The sequence below is a fragment of the Anomalospiza imberbis genome, chromosome 15, assembly GCF_031753505.1.
Source record: "Anomalospiza imberbis isolate Cuckoo-Finch-1a 21T00152 chromosome 15, ASM3175350v1, whole genome shotgun sequence".
NCBI classification, from domain to species: Eukaryota; Metazoa; Chordata; class Aves; order Passeriformes; family Viduidae; genus Anomalospiza; species Anomalospiza imberbis.
The window spans coordinates 16856572-16877134 of NC_089695.1; the positions used below are offsets into that span (position 1 = coordinate 16856572).

The following is a 20563-nucleotide window of genomic DNA, read 5'->3' on the forward strand; positions in this document are numbered from 1 at the left end:
CTCAGCAGCTTCTGTCCCAGCTTGCAACTGGCCATAATCAGCATTCTGCTCCCATGGGAAACCCTGTGCTCAGTAATTCTGATTACTTGTACAAACAGCAGCAACAGGGCTAGGTCAGGGACCAGGTTTTGCCTTTAGCCCCAGCCCCCGTGCTCCAGGCACAGGCAGAGGCAGGGCAGGACACAGCAGGTGTCCCCAAAGGAGCCCATGGCAGGGCTGCTTGGGGACAAGGAGCCATCCCCAGAGCCCCAGTGGGAAAGAGTGGCTGTGAAGGACCAGGAACCCCAGAGGAGGGCACCCTCAGCCTGCAAAGTGCAGCTCTGAGCTCCAGAGCGGGGCCCTGATGTCACTTCTGGCTTCTGGGCAGCTCCAGAGGGAGGTTCCCACCCCGCCTGCTGCCTGTGACAGTGGCTCTGATTGCTGTGACAATGCTCTGACTCCAGGGCTCTGCCAGAAATTTGCTGCTGGCTGACCTGCAGCAGTTTTTACGATTTATAAATAAGTAAATTAATGAAATAAATAAAGAAATAAAAATTACTTAGCTAGTTTTCTTTAAGTTAACTGGCTAGCTTTCTTTTACATGCAGAAGTAGTTTTCCAGACTTCAGGGAAAGCGGCTCTGGAGCTCTTGGCCATCTCCAGCTTTAGAGAAATTGTCTTTCATACACACAGGTTGCTTTGAGGACAGCCAAGAGTTCAGCCCTGGTTTTGGGGGCTCTGTGGGTGAGCAGCAGCTCTCCCTGTGCTGCCAGGACACTGTGAGCACAGTGTGAGCATCCTGCCCCCAGCCAGCGGTGCCTTCCCAGCCCCTTGCACACTGCTGGACCCGGAATACAGCTAAAACCCTACTCAAATTAAAGAAAACTGCTGAAAGCAACTGGTTTTTCCTCCGTGTGTGAGCTGGGAGGTGCTCCCCGTGCTGCCCCCTCACCATTTGGAAGGGCAGCTGAGCGTGGGCGGGTCGGACTTGGCGATCTTCAGCAGGACCCTCATGGGGTTGAGCTCATGGTGGGGGGGCTCAATCTGGGCCATCTCGATCAGGGTGATCCCCAGGGACCAGATGTCAGCCTTGTAGTCGTAGGGAGTGTCCTTCATGGTCTCACACATCACCACCTCCGGGGCCATCCTGCGAAGGGCAGAGCAGGGCCGGGGTGAGGCCGCTGCTGTCCAGTGCGAGCCCGGCAGCAGCAACTAAACCCTTCAAATGACCCACAGAGCTGCAGGAAACACAGCTTTCCCCCCCACTGCTGCGGAAAACACAGCTTCTCCCCCCCAGCTCCGGGTTTCAGAAGCAGCAGCATCTTTTCCACGGGGTGCAGCCCCCTCCCTCCTCTGCAGAGCAGCCCCTGCAAAGCCCCAGGCCATTGACATCTGGCACAGCCTTGCCTCAGAGCATCAATTAATCCCTGCAATTCCACTCCTTCAGCAAGTCGGGTGATTTAGAGGTTGTGTTTCTGGGACAGGGACTCGTTCCCATGTGTTTGGAGAGGCTTCAAAGCCCCTCTCACCCCCGGGGTGGGGGGAGCAGGGAGAGCACACTCGTGTGACCCTCGCTGCAAGCCTGGAGCACTGTGACCCTCAGCAGCACACAGCTCCCACGCCACTGAGGCTGCTCACAGCTCTGCTCAGGCAAGGAAAACCCTTGAAGTGTGCAGAAAATGGCCGAGAATCCTCATTCAGGTCCTCCCACCCTAAGGCACTGTGGTCCAACACACCCCAAAGCTTCAGAGCAAACCTGATTTTCAGGAGCGAAGCCCTTCATGAACAGAGGACTCACCAGTAAGGGGTCCCAATGAAGGAATCTCGCTTCTGCAAGGTTTTCATGTTCTTGGCAGACACTCCAAAGTCAGCTGCAAAGAGCAGTAACATTAGAGGCCGGAGGAAAGCTGAAAAACCCTTCTGAGTTAGCACACTTGGCTGAGACACAGACTGGAAGGCAAACAACATACACTGGAGGCAAGAACGTGATGCCACGGGCTGTGTCCTCCGAGCTGAGCATCAGCAATTACACTTGGTTTGGGGTACATGGCCCCAAGGATTTTCCTCTCCCATGTACTATAAAACAGGCACAGCAATCCCCTCCTGCCAAACCGTACACGTCTAGGAGGAAATGGAGCTCTTTCCTGCAAGCAAAAGCAGCTCCATGGCAGATTTCAGGACTTATTCCCTAGCAAAAAGCCCGATTTTAGAGCAGAAAAACCAAAGTGCTGTTACATTCCTCCATAGCAGATTTCAGGACTTCTTTCCTAGCAAAAAGCCTGATTTTACAGCAGAAAACCCAAACTGCTGTTCCATTCCTTCTCTCCCCTCCAGCCACTGCAAGATGCCTCTCCCTGAGCAGAAGTCAACCCAAATTAAATTGGTCAGACCTGCAGGGGGTACGGAGCCCACTCCAGGTGGGTGTGCTCTCCAGGACAGCCCTGGTGGCAGCTGGAGGAGCTGTCACCCATCCCCAGCCTGAGCTCAGGGTGTCCCTGCCTGGGGGTCACCCTCTGACCACCTCCTGCAGATAAATCCACCCTCTCCTCCCCCAGCAGGTCGTTGGGTGCCAGTTGAACTCCAAAGCAGAGCGAGCTGGCGAAGGAACCCTTTAGCAACGCTCCCCCTGTCACCACCAAACCTGCCGTGCAGATAAGAGGAATTCTTCCAGCCGCCAACCCTGCCAACTGGCACCCTGCACAGGATGCTCAGCAGGCCAAACCGCACAGAAATCGGGTTCAGAGAGGGATTAAACAAACTCAGGTAATGCTTTTTCTCTTCAAGCCAGGTCTTACAAGCTCTCAGACATAAGCATTATACCCTTGATAGCTCAGCTACCTCAGGTGGCATAAAGAAGCAGGATATGTGACAGTGTTGGAAACAGAAAATTTTAATAAAGGGCAAAATAACAAAGCTCTTTACAGAGAAAAACCGAGCCAGGGCAAGAGGTTCTTGGTCCTGCTAAAACACTTCACAAAAGCAATTACTTCTTTTGTTCTCTTCTTTTTCTAGGGAATTGCTTAAGTGATACTTTTTAGCTTCTGTGCTATTAGCTATCCTTAAGTTTAAAGTGAAGTCCCCAAAGTTCTATGAGGTGTCTTTTAACCGAATTGAAGAAAGAAACTTCTAGGCTTTTTTCCTTTTTAAGGAGACAAAGGGTAACTTGTTTACTCCATCCACAAGGGGCACATTCCTACACTCAGGGAAGAAAAATCCATCGGGGGCCGGAGCGTGGCTGTGCCCTGGGGGCTCAGCACAGCACGAAGCTCCCTTCCCTGGAACAAAACCTTCCCCTCCTTGTCCTGCTGCTCCTCTCGGGCAGCAGAGGAGCATCCCTCAATCCCAACACACTCAGGGACATCCAAGCCCTACAAATCCAGCTCCAGCTGTCCTTGCTGGCACACGGGGTGGTGCCGGGGACTGACTCACCCAGCTTGATGTCCCCATCCTGGGTGAGGAGCACGTTGCCAGCCTTCAGGTCCCTGTGGATGATCCTTTTGCTGTGCAGGTAGTGGAGAGCTTCCAACATCTGGCGGCAAATCACCTGGATCTGAGGCTCAGTCAGGCCCCGGTCCAGCTCTGCGGGGAGGGACAGGGGTGTTAAACAGCACAGGGATGAAGGGATGCTCACCTGAGCTGCAGCAAGGCCCAGGTTACCCAGCAGAGCATGGCAAAGCCACTGTCCCTGTGTCAGAGCAGCATGGAAAGTCAGCTTGTAAAGGTGATTTATTCCCTAAGCCAGCACTTGCAGCGGAATTTCCACCTCTTGGAGCTGCTAGCTCATAGCTCCCTCCTGGGAATGCTCAGTGGAACAGTGGGTGAAGGGGGCGAGGAGGGGGAGCCAGAAATGCTTGGGATGGGGTCTGAACTGCAAACTCCCTGATAATTTGGGAAGACAGACAAGCTGGATCTCAGGCAGCTGCTGTGAGAGGAGGGAGCTACACTGGGCTGCAGGACAGCAGGGTCAAACACAGGCACAAACATCAGCAGCCCTCATTCCCCAGGGAACAGGGGAACCAGGGAATGATCCCTGCTGTGGGGGAGCAGTGCAGCCTCCTAAACATCACCAGGGACATACCACATACCACTTCCCAAAGGAACATGATTTAAATGCTCAGCAGGCTTAAATGCATCCCTCCCCACTGCTCAGAGCTGGTGTTTTGGGTAGCCAGAGCTCAAGGAGTGTTTGGACACTCTCAGGCACATGATGGGATTCTTGAGGCTGTCCTGTGCAGGGTCAGGAGCTGGATTTTGTGTGTCCCTTCCAGCTCAGGATGTTTTGTGATTCAGTGATTCTATTTCTGGCGCTCACAGGGACAGGCCTGGCCTCCCTGCTGAGCTCTGCTGGGCCACCTCCACCAGCCCAGAGGGACAGCTCCGCAGAGCATCACCCCTCCAGACTGCCAGGCTGCCCTCCCTCCTCGGCAAAGCCTCTGCAGTGCAGATCCCTCCCCGAGGAGAGCAGAGCAGGGCTCAGCCAGCACCAGATGGGGCTGGTGGAGGGACCCCAGCAGCTGGGACAGTAGTTTGTTCAGAGCAAGGATCTTAACCACAGCCTGGGGGTGCTGGGTCAGCCACTTTGTTCCTCCTTTGCTCACCAATACTGGCCCTGCTCTGGGAAAAGCTGATGATTTTCACCCTCTGTCTGGCAAAAAGAAGTTCCAGTGGGCCACAGGTTTTGTCCATAAGATTTTGAAGAGCACACCTCAGCTGCTGGTGAGCATGGGGAGGTGGAACAGTCAGCATTCAGCATTTCTGAAATTCTGGGATTTACTAATTCTGAATTTACTAATTCTGGGAGCTTTCCTGAGCTCCAGCTCCTCTTCACCCTCACTCAGGGGTCACAGAGCTACAGCCAGGCTGTTCTCTCATGGTTTTCTCTGCTGCCCCTGCCAGGTCCTCCAGAAAGGAGCCACGAATCCTCAGGAGCATTTTTATGTCTCAAGAGATGGGTAAACCCCTCCTGCTGAGGTTCTCCACGGGGAAGGCATCGTTCCCTCCAGCAGTTCAGGAAAGGTGTTTTTCCAGGCAGCGATTTGGAGCCGCTTTAAAGGAGTTCCCTAAAGGAGGGACGAGGTTTAAGGGCTGAGTTAAAAAGGATAAATTTGGTTCCTGGAAATAAAAAGCAAACAAGGCCTTTGGGAGGATCAGGGCTGACAAGGAGGAACGCCCAGGGAGATGTGGCTCTGTCCCAGGGCTCTGGGCAAGGTGATGTCACAGCATCACATCTGCTGTGCAGAGGGGACGTCACCCCAGGGCCACCCCCGGAGCAGCTGTGCCACCAGCCAGGGCTCTTTTGGGGTCCAGCCACCCATCCCTGCTCCCAGCAGCTCTCTCTGGGCAGGAAGGAGGAGCTGGAAAAGGGGAGATTGCTGGGATTGCTGCAAACTGGAGTTTGGCAGAGCTCTGCTGCCTCACCAAATGACTGATACCGTATGGAGAAGTCAGCAAAAAGATCTGGGGAAATTCACCTTGACAGGCGCCCAGCTTCAACACCTCAGCCCTGCTGGGAGCTGTGGGAACGGGATCCCAGTGCCCCCAGCAGACAAATATTGAAATTCAGCTTTCCCCTGCAGCCAAACTCTCCCTTCTCCCCACGCCTTGTGATCTGCTGATCCCGGCAGCGATTAAATCACAAAAGGACATTAAAGCAGCTCCAAAACTCCCCCAGGGCTGCCACACCTTCTGCTCAGGGGATGACAATAGGCAAACTCCTGGGAGAGAAAGGGCAGCTGTGGTACCCATGCCTGCCATCTGTCTGAGGGCTGCTCCTGGTGCCAGGAGGCTGGAAATGCCCAGCGGGCATCGCCCCGGGCACAGCTGCACTCACCCAGCATCGTGGCATCCACGGCCCCGCCGGGGCAGAACTCGATCATGATCTGGGGGTGCAAAGAGAGAGTTAAAGCCAGGCCGTGTCTCAGTGGGGAGAGGGAGGGAAGGGAGGAAAGCTGGGTTTGGTTCCCTGCGTGGCCAAGCTGCCCCTCGGCCCCGCCCGGGCTGAGCGAGCTCCCCTCGGGCACTGCAAGGAGCTGCGAGCCCTGTGGCATCCTGTGCCACACTCTGCCCACCTCCCAGGGACCCTCCCGTGGCTGGGACACCCCCAGCAGGGTGACCCTCCCTGGGACACCCCCAGCAGCCCCGTACCTGGTGCCCACGCCAGCAGCAGCTTCAGGATTTCGAGCTCCCCCCGTTTCCATGCCTTCCCCTGCCTTGGGGAGCCAGCAGGACGGGATAACTGTCATAGCTGTGAGCTGACGTGGCTCAGAGACATCAGGCAGGGATTTCGCTGCCAAATGAGGGATGGGGAGGGCGCTCGTGTCTTTAGGGTAGGTTTTTTTTGGCTGGTTTGATTTCCCCACGTTGCTCAGTAGTTCATTGCTCTCTTATTTTGAGGACTTTGAGGGGAAACCCTGTCAATAAACAGGGCGAGCACATTCCCCAGACTTTGCCGTTTTTCCCCAGGGATGCGCAGAGCCCTGCCAGTCCCACACATCTGCTTGCCATCCCTCCCAGTTGCCCCCAGCACCTCAGGGATGCAGATCTTCCCCCCTCAGCCCTGCACAGGCTCAGCCAGAGCCGCCCCCGCCGGCCTCAATTCCCCGCTCCCCTCTGGGGCTGCTCAGATAAACTGATTACAGCTTCAAGCAGCCAGGGATTACAGGGGACAAGAGATGCTTCACCTCTCCAACAAGCTCTTCTCCTTGTCGAGGTGACACAGGGCAGCATTCCAGAGTGCTGAAATGCCAGGGTTGACTCCGAGGACAGCGCCTGAGCAGTGTTTACAGCTCAGCTCTCCAAACCCATCGACAGGGGGTCACGTTACTCAAAGCAGCTCCAAGCACTGGCCCAGGAGCTGAGGGGAGAAGGTTCAAGCTCCATGGTTGAATTCTGCAGCTCCAGGAAAGCCACATCCCACCCTTGGGATCCCCTGCACGGGGCATGGGAAATGCAGTTATCACCTGCTGGGAGGCAGCTGCTTTGCTCTGGAGAGCAGGAGCAGGAGCTGGGATGCAGCAAAGCTGGAATTGCTCAGCAGGAATCAGCCCAGGCCCAAGGAGTCAGAGAGGGACAAACTGAGGTGACAAACCCGGGCACCACCAGAGGAGAATAACCAGGGGCCAGGGCTGGGGGAGCATTTGAAACAGGCAGGTTTCAAACAGGAGAGAAACAGTCTGAGGAAAGACAACTGAACCATTCCCACACCAGGAGAACCAATGCCCACCTGGCACAGCTCCATGTGGAAGTCCGGCAGGAGGGATGATGCCAGCAGAGCATCAGTGGGACATATCAACGTTTTGTTGTTGTTGAATACCTTGAACCAGAGCACCAGCAGCTTCCTGAACTCATGGAAAGGCAGGAATTGTCTCCTGCCATGGTCCCCCCAGGCAGAGAACTGCCCTGTGCCCCACTGTCACCCCGAACAGCTCCAGGGGCATTGTTTGAACTCATTATTTTTGTGGTGTTCCTCATCACATTCATCAGAGCAGACTAAAACCAGTCAGGTTTGCAGCCTGGCAATGAGAAAATGAGGAGCATCAGTCCCTCTGAAGCAGCGTGACCCTGTGTGTTTATCCAGGCACAGCAGGCTGCAGCTGGGCACTGGGAACACGGGAAACTTCCAAATATGCATTTTCAACAAGGGCAGAGATGCCAAAGAATAATTCTGGGTGTGGCCAGATGGTCCGAGCAGCTAAAAAAATAACGAGCTCGTTTCAGCCCAAAAAAATCCTATTTAAACAAACACAGCTGGCAATCTCCCAGATCTTCCTCCAAGCACACTTCCCTCCAGGAGCAGGGCCAGCCTGGAGAGCGTTTTGCCATCGAGGCAGGCCTGGTGACAGCAGCAGCTGTGTGTGAGCTGGGAGCACCCACACTCCTCCTGCTGCTGCTGCTCGGGGCCCTGCGGGCTCTGCAGGGAGCAGCCTGGAGCAAACATCCTGTTTCTAATGATTTCCTCTGCACAAGAAACCCAGGGACTTCCTCACCCAAGGCAGCTGGGGGGACACAGGGCTCCTGCGCCACATCAAAGCTCCTACAAATCCACTCTCGATGTTTTGGTCTCCAGTCCATTGCAACCACCCCAAAATTCACTGGTAGCTCCATTTCTGAGTTATCTGAGGCACACAACAGAGTGACAGCCACAGGCAGAGCCCCCCAGCCAAGGAACTCACAGCCCCCTGGGCTCAGTCCCAGCTCCAAGGGATGCTCTGTCTGCACACACAGGAACAGATTTGGGCAGCTGGGTTCAAAGAGAAAGGAACTTGCTCTCACTACCTTTGAAAACCTTTGTGACAGTTTAAATAGAAATGTTCAACGAAACCAAAAAGATCTGCATGCAGAGACCACAAAACCTTGCCTTTTCAAAAAATCCTTTGCAACAGGCAACATTAAATTTAAATTAATAAGAGAAAGTCCACTCAAGTTAAAGGGCTTCTCTGGTCACCTCGATTTTCCCCATGGCTCATCTTAATCCTGCGTTCACCACAGCAGGATCTGGAAGCACTTTGGGTCTGACAAACCAGGACCAGCCTCTCCTGCCCAGGTACCAAGGTGCCCCCAAGGTGGCACCGAGACCCAGCTCGCTCCTCCCGCCCTGGGCAGGACAGCTCCTGCCTCCTGGGCGTGTCTGAATGCCTGGAACTTTCTACATGGCTAAAACAAAAAGAAAAACCACACATAAAAAGTTTATCTCGAAAGATAACGTCACCAAACACTGCCCAGTGGCCAAGGGCGGGACAGCTGCTGGCCCCAGCAGGGTTTGGCTCTTACTCACCCCGTTGGCACTCAGAGGGCAGTGCCCACAAACCATTCCCTGGCAGAAAAGCCTTTGCAAGCAGAAGGGGCCGGGGGGGTGGAAAACAAAAGCCATCACCTGGGAAAGCTGGGGGCTGCTCCTGCCAGGGGTGCCGGGCGCTGCCCACGGGCACCGGAGGCCACCAGGTCCCCTCAGGACAGAGCAGCCCTTGGCTGGCAGCCCAGGCACTGGAGGTGAGGGCTGCCTGCAGCCTTTCCCCGGGGCTTTGCTGCTCGTGGAGGAGTTTGGGGTCCCAGAGGGGCTCCAGAGCTCGCAGGGCCATTCCTGTGTGGGGGTTTTGTTTTCTGCTGGTATTCTGCATATCTGTAAACACACATGGGGTCATGGTGAAATCCTGTGCTGGGTGTGGGTCTGCAGTGCACCCCTGCAGCAATTTAGGAGTCTCATTAAGAGCCTTCAGGAGGTCATGGAAAGGATTTAGACCCCTCTGTCCATCATTTGTGGGATCGTTGTGTGGGCAGGAGGGGGGAGATGGGAGGGTTGGAGCACATGTCCTATAGTGGGAGGTTGCAGGAGCTGGGACTGTCCAAGCTGGCTCTGGGGACATTCTGGATTTTGGGTTTTATCTGCCTTAATAAATTAGTTTTAGCTTGGGGGTCCAGTGCAGATCAGGAGCTGGACTTTGATGATCCTTGTGGGTCCCTTCCAGCTCAGGGGATTCTGTGATTCTGTGACACCGTGACACAACTGCAACCCCCAGCGGGCACAGTGCCCTGCCCGTGCCCCCAGCACCCCGCTGGCCCCAGACCCACCCTGCCTGGCCCGGGAGCTGCAGCACAGCTCAAACCCCTCAGCAATTTCCTCCCCCGGTCTGCAGCAGTGGGGCTCGCCTTGTTTGTGTGAGCAGCTGCTGGAAGCCACAGCATCCTGCTGCCGCGGCCACCCCCGGCACCCACGTGGCTCTGCCACATTTCTGGGGCAGCTCTGAGGTGTCCTTGTCACCCAGAGCGGAAAGCACCCCCCCAGCACAGCCTTGTGCTGGCCACAGGGGCTGCAGAGATAAGAAAAGCAGATTTGATAAAGGAAACCGTGCTCCACTTGCAGAGAGAGCTGGGGAAGGAAATGCTGTCAGGTTCCCTCCTTGGCACCCGTCGCATCTGGTCCACCTTCTCTCCATCCAGAGTGTGGAGCTGGCACAAAGTTCCTGGGGGTTTGCTGCCCCTGGCAGCAGTAATTTCCAGCTGGGTGTTTTCCAAATTGGAGCAGGGCATGGAAAAGGAGTGTCACAGCTGGCCCCAGCCCTGCTGAGCAGCAGAGGGCTCAGCCCTGCTCCACGTGGGGCTGGCACCGCAGGGGCACCACAGGGACACTGCAGGGACACCGCAGGGACACCGCAGGGACACCGCAGGGACACCGCAGTGCTCCCCGGGCTGAGCTGGGATGGAGAGGAAGGAGCCAGATGTGCCCACAGGGCTGCCCCAGCAGGGCAGAGCGGGGCGTTCCTGGCATCACCACCCACCTACAGGAAAAGCAGACAGGAATCCTTCACATCCAGCAAAACCACAACAAAGGGAAAAGGGAAAGAGCCAGAGCGAGCTGGGGGCCCTGGCTGGGGGCCAAACTTGGGACACATTTCTACTTCCCAGCTGTGCTGGTGCTGCACACAGGGATGAGCTGCCCGGTGTGAGGGTGGCAGCGAGAGAGGCACAGAACACTTACAGGGACTCCAGCTACAAAACCTCCCTGCTCCAGGAGCTGTCCTGGCACTCCCCAGGCTGCCTGGCCTGCCCTCAGCCTCTGTCCCCATCCCTGGCCCTGCTGCCACCCTGCCTGGGGTCAATCTGCTGTGAGCTCAATCCCACCCTTCTTTCCACCATACCCAGGTGATGGACACTGCTTCCAAAGCTGCCTCATCTGGGAGCCAGCAGCTTGTGAGGGAAGGAGAGGACGTTGCTCATGCTGGGCTACAGGAGCACAGGGGGAAAGAAATCCCTTTAGGGTGAATTTTACAAAGCTGCTCTAGTGCTTTTTTTTTTTACAAAGCTTGCCAAGCTCCCCGTGCCACCACTGATGGAGGTGAAGGTTTTGGCCACAAAATCTGGTGCCAGCCTGGTGCCTTCCTCCTGTTCCTCTACCCCAAACACAGGCAGGACACCTCACACCATTCCCTGGCCCTGCAGGAGGAGCCCCACGTGGGAGCAGCCCCCCAACCCAAAATATTCCCTGGCTTTGGCACTGGCAGAGCGTTTCCCTCCAGTGCAACGAGCCCAGGACAACTGGAGGCTCCTGACACAGCCCACAGCAGCACCAAGGCATGGCAATACTGCCCTGGCATCACAGGGCTGCTGGGAAGCAGCAGGAAATGGCCCAGACCTGCCTGTGAGCGACAGAGGAGTCACAGCAAAGCCCCTGCTCCCAGCACTGGGATCTCACCAGGGCCAGGCTGGCTCCTTCCCCAGCCCTGCAGGAGCAGGGGGAGAGCCCAGACAGCCTCGAGGGCTTTTGGTCTTGACTCAGAGGCAGAGGAGGCTGAGTAAGCCCAGGAGAGCATCTTCCTGCAGCCCTCAGGCCTGGCTTGAGCAATGCAGGAGCTCCCTGCCCCGTTCCCCACAGCGGCTGCTGAGCTCCAGCTGTGCCATCCCATTCCTCGGGATCAGGAGGGTCATTCCTCGGGGTCGGGGGCACCCAGAGCTCCCCTCACCACCGCCCAGCCCCACAACACAGGGGCTGTGGAAAGAAAGGACAGAGGCAGCAGCTGGCTCTGCTCTCAAACTCTGCACATCACCACGGCACTGAGAGGACTCTGACAAGTCAGGAACATCTGGAGCAGGGCCCAACATCCACACAAATCCTGTGGAGGGGATGATCCCAGCCCAGCAACACTGGCTGCAGCAAATACAGAGCACAGCACACACCAAAAAAAAAAAAAAAAAAAAAAAAAGTCATTTGTCCAAAAGCCTCCCAGAAAAAATGATGGACACAGCCTTGAGGCATCGTCCTGAGACCACTGTGAGCCAGAGGCCAGTCTGCACAGGCTGGGACACAGGCAGCAATCTCCTGTGGCCTCCAGGATTCCAGCAGCTTCTCCAGGGCTCAGCTGTGGCCTGGGTGTGTGAACAGCTCCCACCCAGCCTCACTCATGTGTCAGGGATTTCACCTGCTCCCAACACCTGCAAGCCTGAGTCACTTGGCTCCATCTCCTGTCCCCACAAGCCCACAACATCCCCTGGGCTGAGCCCAGCAAAAACTTGGGACACATTTCTACTTCCCAGGATTGAAAAAGGGCCTTCAGCTCCTGAGTGACACGGACACCAGACACAGAGCCACTCCTCACTGGTGGGAGGAAGGCAGGGATGTATTCAGGCACAGGAACCACATTTAGTGAGGGTCAAGAGGCACATCCTTTATCTGTGTGACATCTGAACTCAAGTTCTGGTGGTTAACAGTGAAGCTACGCTGTCCTGGTAGCTGCAAGAGGAGGCAGGATAGGGAACACGGGATCAGAGCTTCCAGGAGCCGATCAGAGCTGGATCAGAATCTCCAGGAGCCGATCAGAGCTGGATCAGAACCTCCAGGAGCAGATCAGAGTGGGATCAGAACCTCCAGGAGCAGATCAGAGCTGGATCAGAACCTCCAGGAGCAGATCAGAGCTGGATCAGAACCTCCAGGAGCAGATCAGAGTGGGATCAGAACCTCCAGGAGCAGATCAGAGCTGGATCAGAACCTCCAGGAGCAGATCAGAGCTGGATCAGAACCTCCAGGAGCAGATCAGAGTGGGATCAGAACCTCCAGGAGCAGATCAGAGCTGGATCAGAACCTCCAGGAGCAGATCAGAGTGTGATCAGAACCTCCAGGAGCAGATCAGAATGGGATCAGAACCTCCAGCAGCAGATCAGAGTGTGATCAGAACCTCCAGGAGCAGATCAGAGTGTGATCAGAACCTCCAGGAGCAGATCAGAATGGGATCAGAACCTCCAGCAGCAGATCAGAGCTGCCAGCAGAAGATCAGAGCGGGATCAGAATCTCCAGGAGGAGATCAGAATGGGATCAGACCTTCTGGGAGCCACTCCCCTCTCCCCTCACAGCACTGGGGAGTGCAGGACCATGGGGGTGGATTTGTGGAGCACCACCTTGGCTTTTGAAGGCCATTTGGTCAGATCTCTCTCCTTCACTGCAGGGCTGTGCAGGAGCAGCTCTGCTGAGTCTCCCCGTTATCTCCCCAGCCTTCCCCGCTCCCTGCCGAGTCCAAGGATTGAGTTTACATTACGGAGCAGAGGGAGGAGGTGGCTCACATTCCTACACCCACTCAACTTGGCACCTTCCCCACCAGCCTCCTGCCCATTGCTCTTCACCCCACACATGCCAAAGGGCTGGGAGAACACGGGGAGCAGATTCTGCCAGCATCGCTCCTAAACCACCAGATGGGCTCACCCAGAGCAAGGCTGAGCTGCTCCTGCTCTCTGCTGGGGGCTGAACCACAAAATCCTTCCCAGCCTCACTCCTAGAGCCCCACGAGGCCAGAGCACCACCAAGACAAAAGGGGACAACACCCAAGAGCCACCAGGAGCTGCAAAAGCCACCAGCTCCGGCTGCAGCCGGCCCTCAGCAGTCACCAGAGAGGGCACAAAACAATCCAGAAGCCACCAAAAACCTCTTGGCTGCCCCAGAGCAGCACAAATGTCAAAAGCTGGCCTGACATGGCAAATATGCTGTAGGTGGAAGTGAAATAATTCCCTCTCTGTAAGAGAAGGCTCCAAGCTTGCCAACTTTCCCTCACGGACAAGGACACCATTCAGAGACTTTAAATATAATAAACCTTTTCTGCCCCCTTTTCTGGACAAAATAACCTACAGAGAAAAATATTTGAAATCAGAAATGAAAAAAGGCTGTCCCCATAAGGGGTGGGGGGGAAGAAGATGCAGGGCAGGAAACGAGGAACACAAAGTTTAGAGAGTTTCAGAGTAAGAAAACTTTATGGAGAACAAAGTCAATACTGCTGGCAAAGTGCAAAGCTCCCTGCTGATCTTAAGGAAACTGGGGACAAGTTCTCCACATTTAAATCACTGCAAGATGACAAAATATTTCCTTGGACTGCCCCCACAGATGGCAGAAATATTCCCATCGCTGCTGCAATTTTGGCAGAACAAATTGAGTTCAACCAAATGGTTTTGATGTTGCAAAAAGCATCTTTTGCTGCTTGGAGGGCTGTGGGTGGGATCCCTTTTCTCACCAAGTTATCAGCATTTAGAGGCCACTGAGTTCACTTTGTTATGGGATGGGAAGCAAAACTCCAAGAATCATTTCAAATATAAATAGCAAAAAAAGGAAGAAGTTGCTGCTTCAGTGGGAAGATTCCCCAACCTCAAGTGCCCCGAGTCTGTGTCAGCATCTAAAAGAGATGATGCATCTCAGAAGGGCAAAGCTCAGGGTGAGAGCTGGAGTTTGACCCAGGACAAGGTTCCTGATGGCTTTTATGAAGTCAGCAGTTCCAGCACAGCCCCAGAGCCTCACCTGGCCACGAGGACAATTCAGTGAAGGGGTGGCAAAGGGCTTGAGGAGTTTTCCACTCCTGCCTGGCATCTCCCTAGAAATAACAACCATTTGTCCTGATCATCCCCAAATTCCCAGCACAGGGTGCTTGGATCCACCACACTACCTGAGTGTTGCTGTTGAACAGTTTCAGTGAGGGCTTTGAAGTCAATGGATCACCCCAGGCCACGAGGTCTGCAAAAGGACATCCCTCCCTCCCTCCAAATGACAACTTTCAGGCCATATCTGAAACAGGATAAAGTTTAAACCTGCAAGCTATCCGTCATTGCAGCGTTTAGGCTGAAGTTGGGTTTCAAGGCGCTGTCTCCTATCCACGGGGAGCTCATAAATATTCCTTTCTATGCAAACACTGCTCCTTAGCATTCCCTTGGAGATCCAGCCAAGTGGGAACGTGGCTTATTGCAATTCAGTCCTAAACAAAGTTTTCAGGTGCTTTGAAAACTGATTTGCCTATAAGGCTTCTTGTCTGCTCTGCTTTTCTTTTCATGAAACTCCAGCCTCACGTTATAACCCTGGACTGGGACTCAGCACCCAGGACTTATTCCCAAGTGCCATTTACCCCCTGGGGGAAACTTTAGGCAAATCCCTGTCTGTGCCTTCACTCTCAGAGCCAGGATAATGACACCAGGTCTTTTATAAAGCATTCCAGGGTGTGCAGATGACAAGGCTGTACAATCACAAGGAATTATTACGGCTTCAAAAACCTCTTCATGCAACGTTATCCTGTGCAAAGGGAGGCAGACAAAAGTTTCTGTTCTCTTTTGGGCTGTCATGTTGGTACCTGTAGGGGCACTCTTGAACTCAGCTGGGCTGTGGCAATTTGCCTGATACGTAAATCATTTGGGGGGATTGCTAAAAATAATTTGGTTTCCCTGTGTTTTAAGGGAAAACCCCCCCAGTTTTACCCAGAATAGGATTTAGAGTGACTTGCCAAGAATGCTGAAGCTCACATTCACAGCATGGAGGGGGCCCGTGGAACCTTCTTCAGATTTCCATCAGAAGAAGATTTAGACCTCCAGGTCTTTGGGGATGACCAGGCAGAGAGAAGGGAAGGAGGATGTCACCCAGAGATCTGACCCACAGCATCCCAGCTGGCAGAGACACGGCCCCAAAGCTGGAGCAGAAGTGACCACCCACTTCAATTGTGCTACTCTGAACAGCAAACTGCTGACCCTGGAAATGCAGGAAAGTGCCAAAAAGCCACTGAGCTGCATCATTTCTTCCACTTTCCAGCTCTGGCCAAGCTGAGGAGCTGCCCCTCAGGACAGGGAGGGGACACTGTGATGTCCCTGCTGCATTCCCAGCTCCCAGGGCCAAGCAATGCCCTGTCCTGATGCGTGCTCATATCTGCCCACACCTGCTCCTCTCCCACCCACCCTGCTGAAGTTCCTGGGGGTGTTTTGCAGTTCTGCCCAAATTCTCGACTGGTAGGAATTTGGAAACCGGTCCAGCAAACCCTGCCCCCACACTGGTTTTCCCAGCGGGGCTGATCCTGCAGCAGCTCCCGAGCCCTGCGTGTCCCAGGGAACTGCTAGATCCGGGAGGGATTGGGGTTTATGTTCCTGCAGCTGGGGCAAGGAGGAAGGGGAAGGATTGTTGTTCCTCTAGGACGCTGGTGAGCTGTTTAGCAGAGTTTGGGATCTCTTTGTTTTCCTGGGTTTTCCCTCGGCTACGTTCGACTCCCGCCAGCCACAAACAACAAAGTTCAAGAACTTCTGGGGGAAGTTTGGTACAAAGCTCCAGGAGCAGGAGGCCAAGTAGGAAGGGCTGCAGCTCTGCTGCCAAGTGGAGTTTTAAAGGGACACAAAGAGCCATGGGATTCCTCAGGGACTGAGGGCTGAGCAGCCTGGAGAGCCTGCTCTGGTCCAGCAGTCACACAAACAGATCCCCACAGGCATCCAGCCAAGCTTGGGCTGCTCACCCTGCAAGACATCCCTGCAAGCTGTGATAACCTCCCTTTGCTAAGGAAAGCTGTGGGGATTCTGATCCTGTTACCAGCTCCCTTTTCTGTTTGTTTTAAAGGAAAGGTATTGCCAACCCCGGAGAACTAAAGGCTGCAGATGCTTTACATAGCCCAGCAGTCGAGTGCATGGGATAATGAACATTTCTTTATGCTACAGGATTTTCAAGAATGCCCAAATCTCCAGTCAACATCCATATCAAAGGTGGAGCAATCCCAAAAGTCCCTGGCTGAACAGGTCAGGGCCTGCCCACAGAAAATGCAAAGGGCTTTTTTAAGGTGAGTACAAAGAGCAGCACAGAGCTGGAGTCTCTGTGCCAGCTGTAGGAGTCTGTACCCACACAGGAGGAGCCCTAAGCTGATTAAATGAGCCATTCCCCAAATGGCCCAGGCAGGCAGGGTTACCTGCACGGTACAGCAACCCCTGCTTTGATCTCCAGGAAACGGCTGTTTGCTCAAAAACCCTTTTGCCATGGCAACCGTGGGGCAGGGAAAAGAGGGAGGGGGAGACAGTTCCCCAGGGCTTCCCTAGAAAAGTTGTCCCACCACCAGCACAGTGCTTCAACACCTGGGGCCCAAATGGTACTTTAATGAATTGCTAGAGATTCCTGCAGACTCAATGCTGGAGCATCTCGACAGGCTCCTGGGTTTCCTGCCATCCTGGGCACAGCCACCATCCCCTGGGAGCTGAGGTTTCCTGCAGGAAAGGTCAGGTTCTTCACAGCAAACAAAACTCTCCTCCCCTCTCATCTTATCACTGCTCTGGCTGCGGGGGGAGACACTCGGAAACAGCAGAGGGATTCAGCAGCAGCAGATCAAAAGTTCCTCCCTTCCTCTGAGGTCTCCGTCTGTTTTTTTGTTGTTGTTTTGGAAGGGGGAAAAAAGACTCCCAAACACGCAGCCCTCGAGAGGGACACAAAACACAAGAGCTGTTGTTTTCCTTTCCCATGTTGTAACAATTACCAGTGAAAATTCTGTTCAAAGCAAGCAAACCCCATTTCAGTCCCATTCCTAAGCCACAAATAACTTTAAAAAGTCCATTTTGAAAGCTGTGTTATATTGGGTGAGGGGGATTTGTTTCTGTGTTTCCAAGTCCTGCATCACAGTGCAGGAAAAGAGACTTTAAATGTGTCCCAGCCACAAGGACTCAAACCAAACTCTTTAAAAGAAAGCATGAGAATCTCAGCTTTCATTTGGTGCTCCCATTTCTAGCAGCCAGGATTTATGCAAAAGAACATGAAATGCCACGGGGCTTGTAATAAAAATAAAATAAAATCCTGAAAGCTCCCACCAGGGCAGTTCTGCAGCTTCCCTGGGCTGTTTTCAACCAGCACAAGACTTCTTGGCCTCTGCCACGAGCAAAGAAAAGGAGATGGAGGGGGATGGAATGAGATAGGAGCTGCTGGCAGGGCACAGCCTCTCTGCAGAGGATTTAAATGCCAAGAAAGTTCATGCTGGATGCTGTCACCCCACCAGATTTATTCCTGGGAACTCACTGGGGCTCTCCCAACCCTTGCTCACAGTGGGCTTTGCTCCATCCCACACAAGAACTGGGGTTTTCCTCCTTTTATACTTGACACCAACCAGGTATAAAACCCAGAGGAACTCTCTGGTTTGTGCTTTCCTTTCAGTGCTGTGGATTTCCGAGCAGCTGCTGGGGGATGAGCCACTTCCCCTTGCACAGAAAGGTCTTTTACCCCATAAATATTTCATGGCCCCTCCTGGCTGCTGGAGCACAAAGCCAGAGGCTGGCAGAGGAGCCACGGGGACCTGACACAGCTCAGGGGGACCAGGAGGGCCAGGGTTCCTCACACATTTCCCTTGTTAATTCAAGGAAAGAACAGCCAGAGTGATTTAAGAAGAGCCCCTCTCAGGCCGAGCCTGCTTGTGGCATTGTGAATTATTCAAGAGCCAAAGAACTGCTGCCACCCAGGAGCTTGGGCACATCTGGACCTGCTCACTTGGAATATTCTCTTTCCGTGCTGGGCTGTGAGGAGCAAGGAAGCCACAGCTTCTCCTGACCAGACAGGCACCCCCAGAGGTTTAGCCAGAGCCACTCTGAGAATCCACGCACCCACCATGCAAATGATCCAGGAAAATGCTGGTTCAAACAACTGCACAGACAGAATTGAGCATGGGATGTGGGCAGAACAATAAAAGCTGGTGTTTATATTTGGATGCAAATTTTCCCCAGCAGCACTGGTCACCAAGCAGAGGAAGGTTTTGACTTCAGGGAAAATCTGGTAGGGACTAAAAGCCTTGCAGAAGTAAAACAGCCTGGCTTAATGACTCCCCTCCAAGCCAGGAAAACACTGGAGCATTAATAAAACCAGCCTGAGCAGTGAAATGCAAATGCTACTGCAATAATGAAATAAAGAGAAGGATCCTGCTCCCAGAACAATGGCTGGGGCTGCAGCGTGGGTTTGACAGAACCCCAGATCCTGCCCTGGTGGGGAGCCCCAGACAGGAGGCTCTTGTTGCAGTTTGTTTTAGTAGGTCCGTGAGCACTTGACATCACAAAGCGCTCCCCGGACAAAGGCAGAGCCGAGGAACTCTGCAATCCCTTCTCCTCCAGGAAGGAAGGAAGGAAAAGCTTCCTATGGCAGGGAGGAGGTGGGAAGAGGGATGGGGAGGGGGCTGACATTTCAGAGAAGGGGCAGGACCCACGTGGAGGACACAAGCAGAGCAGGGAGGTGAAGCCAAGAGAAGAGGGTGGCAGATAAGGCAGCCTCATCTCTCACCCGGCTTAGGGTGTGTTTGCCTTTTTACTTTAGCCCAGATAAATCCTGCTGCACTTGCAATCCATCCAAATCCCAAGTCCCCTCCTAGGAGGGATGTTTGTCCTTCCCTTCCTATAGCAGAGTACATATTTACTTTGTTCTTTAACATACCCAGGGCTCAGAATCCATCCAAAACACCAAGTGGACAACTCAGCTCCCTCGAGTCCAGAACACAGAGCAGAAACACTCCAGCACTCCAAGCTGGGTGTCCCAGAGAGCTCAGGGGCTTTATCCATGGATTTTTTAAAAAGAAAACACGTGCTGACAATGCAAAAGGTGCTTGCTGAATCAGCCCAATAAAACATCCCTCTCCTGCACTGCTCAACCCAGGAATGAGCCAGGCTGGGGTTGTGTTATCCCAGCTCAGCTCTCAGCACCACAGGCAGGGACTGGCAGCTCCAACAGCTCAGCTCACACACATGCAGGTCCCAAAAGCTGAGATCTCTTCTTTAACTCTATTAAATTTACTCAGGGAGGCCACAAAGGTATCTGAAACATTAAAAACAGGAAGGAAAAAGCACCAGAGCTGCTGAACGCATGCTTTGCCACTCTCCTGACTTCCTGCAGTTAAAGGAGGAACAGATGAAATGCCTGAGGAGATGGGTTTGGAAATCCTCCTTCATCTGATTTCCACAATCCTCACACAGGCACAGAGTTGGGAATCCAAGGGTTCACTCCCTCAGCCTCTCCATCTCCTGCACAGAGCACAGGAAGGTGCCTTTCACGCTCAGCTTCCTCTGCTGCCAGGCACTCAGAGAGAACATCAGGCAGGGGAAATAAAAAAATCACACAAAAACCTGCTGGGCTGGGGGAGAGAGCTGCAGGAACCTGCTGTTCCAGCCCTTGCACCGACCCACTCCATTGCATTTTGTGTCCCTGCACCTCCACAATGGAGCTCTTGCTATCAGGTGCCTCTGCATTACAAGTGTTGAGCCCCAAATCACCCCCAGATCCAGAAAATCCACTGGGAGAGTCACCCTTCCAGCTGGTGTTTTAAAAGAGGGGTTTTAAAAGAGAGAAGAACTTATTGGTGATGCTTTTTCTACCTTTACAAACCCTTAATGTTGTTAAAAAGACAACTCCAACTTCCCTGTGAAGATCCCTTGGGTTTTTACCAGCAGCTTTCGTCAGAAGAGAGTTTGGTGATAAAGACAGCAGGGAAAATCCAGACCCTGAGCACAAAGTGAGCTCATGACTCATTTCTGATGTTCAAGCAGCTCCAGGGGTTTTGCTTCACCACGACCAGCCCCTTCCTCTGAGCAGGGTGAGGATGTCCCAGTCCCACCTGGGCCAGCCCTTACCCAGAGTTTGCCATCCCAGTAGAAGGCTCCCAGCAGCTTGACGATGTGCGGGTGGTCGCAGGTGGCCAGGATCTCAATCTCCACCATGTAATCCTCCAGCTCATCCTCACTCTTGGTCTCGATGACCTTGGCAGCTGCCAAAGCGCCCGTTTCCTTGTTCTTGGCCTGGAAGGAAAAAGCAGGGTGAGTCCAGAGAAAGTGAGGAGCACAAAATTCCTGCTGCTCCAATTCCTGCTCGG

The 20563-nt window shown here is 53.9% G+C and overlaps 1 protein-coding gene across 1 annotated transcript in view; it reads right to left on the minus strand.

The window, feature by feature from the left end:
• STK10 (serine/threonine kinase 10) overlaps positions 1–20563 on the minus strand; it is a 43215-nt gene that overhangs the window by 11163 nt on the left and 11489 nt on the right. The window contains exons 2-6 of the mRNA XM_068206189.1: positions 20325–20489; positions 5809–5857; positions 3408–3557; positions 1777–1849; positions 931–1125 (exon numbers count right to left, since the gene is read on the minus strand). Coding sequence (XP_068062290.1) covers positions 931–1125; positions 1777–1849; positions 3408–3557; positions 5809–5857; positions 20325–20489 — 632 coding nt within the window. The remainder of the gene's footprint in view (positions 1–930; positions 1126–1776; positions 1850–3407; positions 3558–5808; positions 5858–20324; positions 20490–20563) is intronic.